Source organism: Limulus polyphemus, unplaced genomic scaffold, assembly GCF_000517525.1.
Source record: "Limulus polyphemus unplaced genomic scaffold, Limulus_polyphemus-2.1.2 Scaffold6141, whole genome shotgun sequence".
In the NCBI taxonomy this organism is placed as follows: Eukaryota; Metazoa; Arthropoda; class Merostomata; order Xiphosura; family Limulidae; genus Limulus; species Limulus polyphemus.
The window spans coordinates 16,388-24,377 of NW_013671751.1; the positions used below are offsets into that span (position 1 = coordinate 16,388).

The 7,990-nt window shown below is 29.5% G+C and overlaps 1 protein-coding gene across 1 annotated transcript in view; it reads left to right on the plus strand.

The window, feature by feature from the left end:
- Positions 1–7,990, plus strand: part of LOC106473396 (PX domain-containing protein kinase-like protein) — a 35,437-nt gene that overhangs the window by 4,796 nt on the left and 22,651 nt on the right. Inside the window, exons 2-7 of the mRNA XM_022401852.1 lie at positions 320–508; positions 1,806–1,902; positions 2,722–2,799; positions 3,854–3,927; positions 6,458–6,532; positions 7,911–7,931. Coding sequence (XP_022257560.1) covers positions 320–508; positions 1,806–1,902; positions 2,722–2,799; positions 3,854–3,927; positions 6,458–6,532; positions 7,911–7,931 — 534 coding nt within the window. The remainder of the gene's footprint in view (positions 1–319; positions 509–1,805; positions 1,903–2,721; positions 2,800–3,853; positions 3,928–6,457; positions 6,533–7,910; positions 7,932–7,990) is intronic.

Here is a 7,990-nt window from a genome sequence, read left to right on the forward strand (position 1 = left end):
AGATTGGTAATACTGTGACTGATGAGACATGTTACTAGGGTGACTTTAGTTTATGTTACAAACTATATAAACATGTATACTAGAACAGATTGGTAATACTGTGACTGATGAGACATGTTACTAGGGTGACTTTAGTTTATGTTACAAACTATATAAACATGTATACTAGAACAGATTGGTAATACTGTGACTGATGAGACATGTTACTAGGTTGACTTTAGTTTGTTATAAACTATATAAACATGTACACTAGAACAGATTGGTAATACTGTCACTGATGAAACATGTTACTGGGTTGAAGTTAATGTTCATTTTGTAGGCTTACATTTTGAGAGTTCAGCGTGGTCTTGTTGGAGACAATTCCTGGCACCTGTCACGTCGGTACAGTGATTTTGTTACACTGAACACTCACCTCCAACCTGCCGGTATTGATTTCGTACTTCCACCAAAAAAAGTTTTTGGTAACATGGGCAGAGAATTCATAGCAGAACGGCAACAAGGACTGCAGGTGTGGTATCTATTCTTAATGGTCGGTTTTTAATGTTACATATAATAGACATTATTCCCTTAAAGGCTTACATATATATCAATAGAGGTGGCTGAAAGATTCAGATTTTATGTTCTATTTACCTTTACTGACTGTTCCTTCAGTATAACTGTAACACCAGTTACAGAACTAACAAGGGTTTAAGTGTTTTATTAGTGTATATAAAGTTTTGTGCTAGTGAAATCTTTTATATGACTGTGCAGTACAATAAAATTGATGATAATTTTATATGACTGTATAGTACAATAAAATTGATGATACTTTTGTATGACTGTACAGTACAATAAAATTGATGATAATTTTATGACTGTGAAGTACAATAAAATTGATGATAATTTTATGACTGTGAAGTACAATAAAATTGATGATAATTTTATATGACTGTATAGTACAATAAAATTGATGATACTTTTGTATGACTGTACAGTACAATAAAATTGATGATAATTTTGTATGACTGTACAGTACAGTAAAATTGATGATAATTTTGTATGACTGTACAGTACAATAAAATTGATGATAATTTTATAACTGTGAAGTACAATAAAATTGATGATAATTTTATGACTGTGCAGTACAATAAAATTGATGATAATTTTGTATGACTGTACAGTACAGTAAAATTGATGATAATTTTGTATGACTGTACAGTACAATAAAATTGATGATAATTTTATGACTGTGCAGTACAATAAAATTGATGATAATTTTATATGACTGTGCAGTACAATAAAATTGATGATAATTTTATATGACTGTACAGTACAATAAAATTGATGATACTTTTGTATGACTGTACAGTACAATAAAATTGATGATAATTTTATATGACTGTGCAGTACAATAAAATTGATGATAATTTTATATGACTGTGCAGTACAGTAAAATTGATGATAATTTTGTATGACTGTACAGTACAATAAAATTGATGATAATTTTATATGACTGTGCAGTACAATAAAATTGATGATAATTTTATATGACTGTACAGTACAATAAAATTGATGATAATTTTGTATGACTGTACAGTACAATAAAATTGATGATAATTTTATATGACTGTACAGTACAATAAAATTGATGATAATTTTATATGACTGTACAGTACAATAAAATTGATGATAATTTATGTTTCCATAAATATATCTTATTATTGTACACCACCTAACAATGGCTGATGTTTCCATAAATAACTATTATTATTGTACAGTTCTTTCATGTTTTATAAATCTAATCATTTTAAATATACTTCCTTTAGGCTTACATCAATGCAGTTCTAGAACATCCAATGTTGGCAAATTCTTTAGCAGTGAAACAGTTTCTTGATCCAGAGAGGTATTCGTGTAATTTTGTTGGTACGTTTATGGTATATTCTTCCCTATAATTGGCTGATTGATGTCTCTTACATAAAACAGAAAGAGAGTAACATGAGAACGTGCCAGATATTAAAATACTATTTAGACAGGAGTACAATCTTCCATAGTTCACATTGTACCAACTAAATGTGTGATCACAGTTATATGCTTGTTATGCTGTACTATTAGCATGGCTGTTTCCTTAATTGTTATATATGCAAACTTCTCTAAGTTTTTGAATCTGTAAAACTGATTTTTTGTCAAGAGCTTGAACGATTAATGTTTACAGGATAAACCATTCCGTGACTTTACTTATCTTTGAAACTAAATGTATTCTGACCTCTCAGTATCCAGCTATAATTATAGCATGTTTCAAAAAAATCTTTTTTTTTTTCTGCCAAAGGTATACATATTTTGTTCATTATACCTCAATAAAGGTGCAACTGAGTTGGATTTTTCAAAAAAATGTTTCTTTCACCAGAATTCCTGAGGCTTAAGCCTTGTGCGTATCTAACTGTTTAGTTACTCTTTAATTCTCATTCCTTTTGAGTAAAAAATAAATCTTATTAGGGCTTTTAAGTAGTAGCAAAGTTTTATTAAAAGTCAGCAATTTTACAGTTTAGTGTATGTTTTCTCAAAATGTTTTCCTCTTTAACTTTTAGTTCCAGAGCAAAGAAATACCCTACTCGGTATTTTATTTTAATTAACTGATTAGTTGAATATAATTGTATAATGACCCCAAAAATTAATTGATTAGAAAGTTCCATTAATCATCCAGCTCTATAAATATTTAAATGTTATTTTATTACTTGACGACAGAGACAGCTCTTCAGCATGTCTCCATGGTGTTTCGTTCAGAGTCTCAGTGGGAAGTGGTTGAACCTCTTCCTGACATGGGTAAGTGTCATAAGAATTAACTTTTACGTCATGAAGTTGGTAAACATCCATACATCAATCGAAATACATTAAATATTTAAAAATTAGAAAACAAAAAAAAGAAGAGACTGATGCTTCTTCAATTTTTATAGACTTAAATAAATTTCAGTTTATATCTGTAATTTATGCAAGTTTTAGAAAAACAAATCATGATAGTTTTTATTACTCCATCTATTTTCTGTTAATTCTGAGCTACTCCCAATTTTTTGCTTTAAAATCAAGTAAAGGGAAGGATTTTATGAATGTTTCTTGAGGTTGACTTTTACAAAACCATCTATATCTTACTTCAGATTTTTCTCTTCTTCATTGATTGTTACAGCTTTAGGTTAAATTTAAAGATATATAATGCCGATTAGTGTTAAGACCGCGAAATATAATGGTTTTTATGTATGCAGTAGTTTGTACGGAAATTTAAATCGGGGTTTCTTCTTCATTTTTTAACTTTTGTTATACACAAAGATGATTTTGCTTATTAATATGCACTTGAAAAGCACCACTGTTAGAAGAGCTTATTGCGCTGTTATATAATAAATATTAAAGTTAGATCACCATAGACTTTGCTGAAAAAACATCATTCTGTGGCATTTCTCTGCTTTCTATTTCTAAGTTAGAACTGTTGTATGTTCTTGGAGCACCCCTTAGCAGGGCCGTTCCAGTTTTGTGCTTGTGACGTAAAGACTTGTTTAACAACTTCTGTCACATATTAAAAATAGTAAGAACCATTGATTGTGCAGATAACCTTCAATAAATTAATTTATTATGGTCTATATTTGTGGTCTTTGTTCAGGTGGTCTGTGGAAAGGTTGCATAGTTATGCAAATGACAAAGGAAGTGGTAACATATTTTATATATTTCATTATATATTCAAACTGAAGCCTTATATTATACTATTGTAACACCTGCTAATTTGTTTTAATTCAATAATTCTTCAGTGTTTTTTTTTCTTTGTTTTTAAAAAGGAAAGAAAGAAGGCATCGTGTTAAATGTAATATTTGTATTTTTATTTGATGTGGAGGTTGGAGGCTAAGGAAGCAGTATTTCCTTATCAAGCCGAAAGGAGAGTCCAAGGAGAGGCAGGTTCTTTCTTGGGTATGTAGCATTCTACTGGCGAATTGAGTTAACTAAAAATGTTTTGTAAACATTTCATTAAATTTGACTTTAATCTTCATAAAACATTATATATTATTCAGCTAGTACAAGTGATTTATAAGGAAAAACCTTTTCAAAACATTCCACTGCCACTTAAGCTGGTATTTTAGTTGAACTAATATTTATTACAAATTCTATTATAATTATTAAATATCAGCATAACACTGACGAGAAGGTTAAATATTGGCATAACACTGACGAGAAGGTTAAATATTGGCATAACACTGACGAGAAGGTTAAATATTGGCATAAAACTGACAAGAAGGTTAAATATTGGCATAAAACTGACAAGAAGGTTAAATATCAACATAAAACTGAAAAACTAACACGTTTATAATTTTATAATATGCAGACTTTTAAGATGGGAAGCATAATGAATAAACTTATATCATGCTTTGTTAACCTATACATTTAAAGTGATAAATAATTTGATGTTGATTTCAAATAATGAACTACACCATTTGACTCAAAGGTCAGTTGTTAAATTACTGGTTTCTTTGTTATTTTGCTGTGTAATCTTTGTGATTTTACAGTTGTGATAGAAAAAATATCCCTAATTACTTGTTGATTGTTGTTATTGTTTGTTACTAACCCTTTCCAGACAGGTCATGGGTAAAAGGCCATGTCATCTTGCTTGTTGACTCACATTCAAAATTTTATTGAACTATTATTTCATGAATTTATGTCAATATGTTTGATATCAAACTGTAGATTATAATTCAAATTTTAGAACTATACATTACTCAATTTTTTCATTTAAAAGTAAATATTAAAAAACACAGATAAACATTGATTTTTGTGTGTTACGTGGTATGTTGAATGCAGCACTGGTTCAAATTAGATGTTTGTGAAGTCAAAATACTAAGTCTATAGTTTCATACAAATTATAAACTCAAATTACCGATATTGACAAGCTAGAATATAAAATAAGAAGATTTTATCTTCTATATTTGCTAAGATATTGCTCATGTAATAAATCAAACACAGTGGCACCCTGTCCACCTCTTTCCATTTTTGGAAACTCTTCCTTATATACACTTCTATGTATGACATTAATAACCAATCTAAAGCTCAGAATGTCCCCCTAGTGGCTTTCTTAGCATCTCTTTCTTTTGACCCAAGATTTCAATGAGGCAGGTTGTGTTTTTAGTCTGCTTGAAATTTCATATTTGTTTAGAGTAAAATAAAGCTTAGTTACTGAGCTTGATAAATTATAGTGGAATTTTATGGTATTGATGTAGTAATTTATGATTTTTTAGTTATTCAAATGTGTATATATATATATATATAAAAACCTAAAAAAAATATTTTGTTTTATATCCTCTACATGCAAAATTTTTAAAGGCTTAGCAACCGAGTTCAAAGGTCGTAACTAGAAGAGATAATTGTTTGCTTTACTTCTTTATTTACTGTTCTATGTTTCAAGAAAAATAAGTTTAAGAAGTTATTTCTAAGTTGCAATTATCAACATACATATATAATGTATAATAATGGAAATATGACTGTATTTTACAAAATACTAGTCGACTAAAACACAGCCAAGAGAGGTTACTTTGTACAGACCAAAGGTCAGTTTTATGTTATTGGATACAGTATCGAGTGTACGTGTGCCACATCATTGTAGCTTCTGTACTGTTAGCCAGGCATGGCTGAAAGGTCAATTTAATAAATATAAATACATGTATAATGTTATGAGGTTTAAGCTATTTAATCTAAATATTTATGTTTTCATGTTATAATTTCTTATCATTCTAGAATGAAACAGGCATAATTTAAATTTATTTCCTAATTTTTTATTATGGTTACGAGATCTGTCAAATCTACCAAACCCGTACAGAGATTCACTACTGAAAATAACAGATAAAATATAAAGTTTTTCCTTAAGGAACATTTGATAACTATTTGGACATTATAAAGATTTCACATCTGAAATTTGAAAATTTTCTGATGCATAAGAGTATTTTTAATCTTAAAATGAAAATTACTTTGCATGATAGATAGGCAAAATGCAAAAATATAAAAAAGGCATGAGAAAAATATTGCTTTACAAAACTTAAGACTTAATAAAATAATTTAATATTTTGTGCATGAAAGCATTGTAATGTTTACTGATAATCTACCAAATTGCATTAACATTTGCTTACTAATTTAAAAGTTGTAGCATGAAAACTATAACAAGCACAAAATGGTTATGAGGTTGTCCCTAGGGACTGAGCCTTTTCTGAAAGAGTTGAGCAAAAACCTACACAAAGGGCTATCTGTGATCTGTCCACCACAGTTTCTAACAGTATCTGTGGGGGCAATTACTTGTTGGATAAATTAAAACTCAAAGAGAGATTGCTATGATTTTGTCTTTTATTAATGTGTAAAATATGTTTTTGACTTCTTAAAACCTGTTTTTTTGCTTAAACAAATGAATACTTTTTTGTAAAGAAAATCAATATGACTTGTTTTCATTTTGTGCTTATAGGTCCCACTTGGCCCCGATCATTATCTTGAAGATAAAGATTTGCAGTCAGCTATAAAGCTTCTAACTGCTTTACAGGTGATAGTTTTGTTTTGGTTCATGTAGGAAGTTTAGATAAAGCTTTACTAGCCTATAACTTACAACTAACCTAAGAAGATGCCAAATATACCAAAAGCTTTGTTTATTTTTTCAGTACTTTGATGATTTTAGATCAATGAAAATTTCTGTGTTGATTTAAACATTTTCTGTTTCTTGTAAGGCAACAACATCAGAACATAAATAAACCATTAATGATAATTTGTTGTATGGTCTATAGCAGAGGTTCTCAACCTTTTCACCACCAAGGACCCCCTTTTATTATTATTTTTTTCCCCACGGAGCCCATGTTTTTTGAAAGATTCCATCTACCCAACAAACTGTTTTTCTTATTAATAATTAACTTGTTTGTCCATTTTTCACTATCAAATAAAAGACGTATCTAACTGAGTGTGCAATTAAAAGAACAGCAGAATTAAAAAACTTACTTGTTTAATGAGATGGTATTATCTTCACGGACCCCCAGGGATCCGGGGACCACAGGTTGGGAATCACTGGTTTATAGGAAGACAACCAAATGTAAAAGCAAACTTTCAAACCAAACCTGTACTTTTGAAATTCTTGATCTCCTAATTTTTATAGAACATTTTTTCTGTTTATCTGTTTAGTGTTAGTAAACAAAAGACACATACAATACTTGAAGAGCAAATAGTTTCCATGTTTAATATTCTTTTTTTACTTTGATATTTATTAATGTATTGATTTTGATGTACCAGTTCTTGGTCATACTTGTTTTTGTATATTTTACTTGATTTTTGACAGAATGAGTTGGAGGGAGGGTCAGCGGTTTCTTGAAGCTCTCAAGTTTGAATGTATTTGAATATTAGTTTTAACTTTTAAGAAGCTGTTCAAAGCAATATTTAAAATTCTTATTTTAGAAATTTTCAAGTTTTACTCCCAGTAAGGGGGTTTGGGAGGGTTCTCAAGACTGGATTCAAGCATTTAGGTTAAAAGATGAATGGAAACGTAGGGTGATTTTTTAAGTTAAGTATCTACATTTAATTTTCAAAACTTTAATACCGAGGCCTCCAAATGGAAGATCAAGGTGTTTTGTGGTTCCCAGGTTGATTGCATCGATACGTAACTAGTGAATTACAGCATAGCTCACATAGTTATTGTTCCCTACGTAATTAGCATGAGTAATTTACATAAATATCTAATTAACTGAAGAACAACATCTGTAGTTATGTAGTTAAGAACAACATCTGTAGTTATGTAGTTAAGAACAACATCTGTAGTTATGTAGTTAAGAACAACATCTATTTAGTTGAAAATTATAAACAGTCCTTATTATGTGTTTTCAGCAATTACATTTGGACTGCGGTTAATTCATTGTTCTTCTTTTCTTCCATTTGTTCAGCATCCATTCATTTATCCTATAACATAAATGGATGCTGAACTAATGGAAGTAGGATATAATTAACATCTTCCATTAGTTCA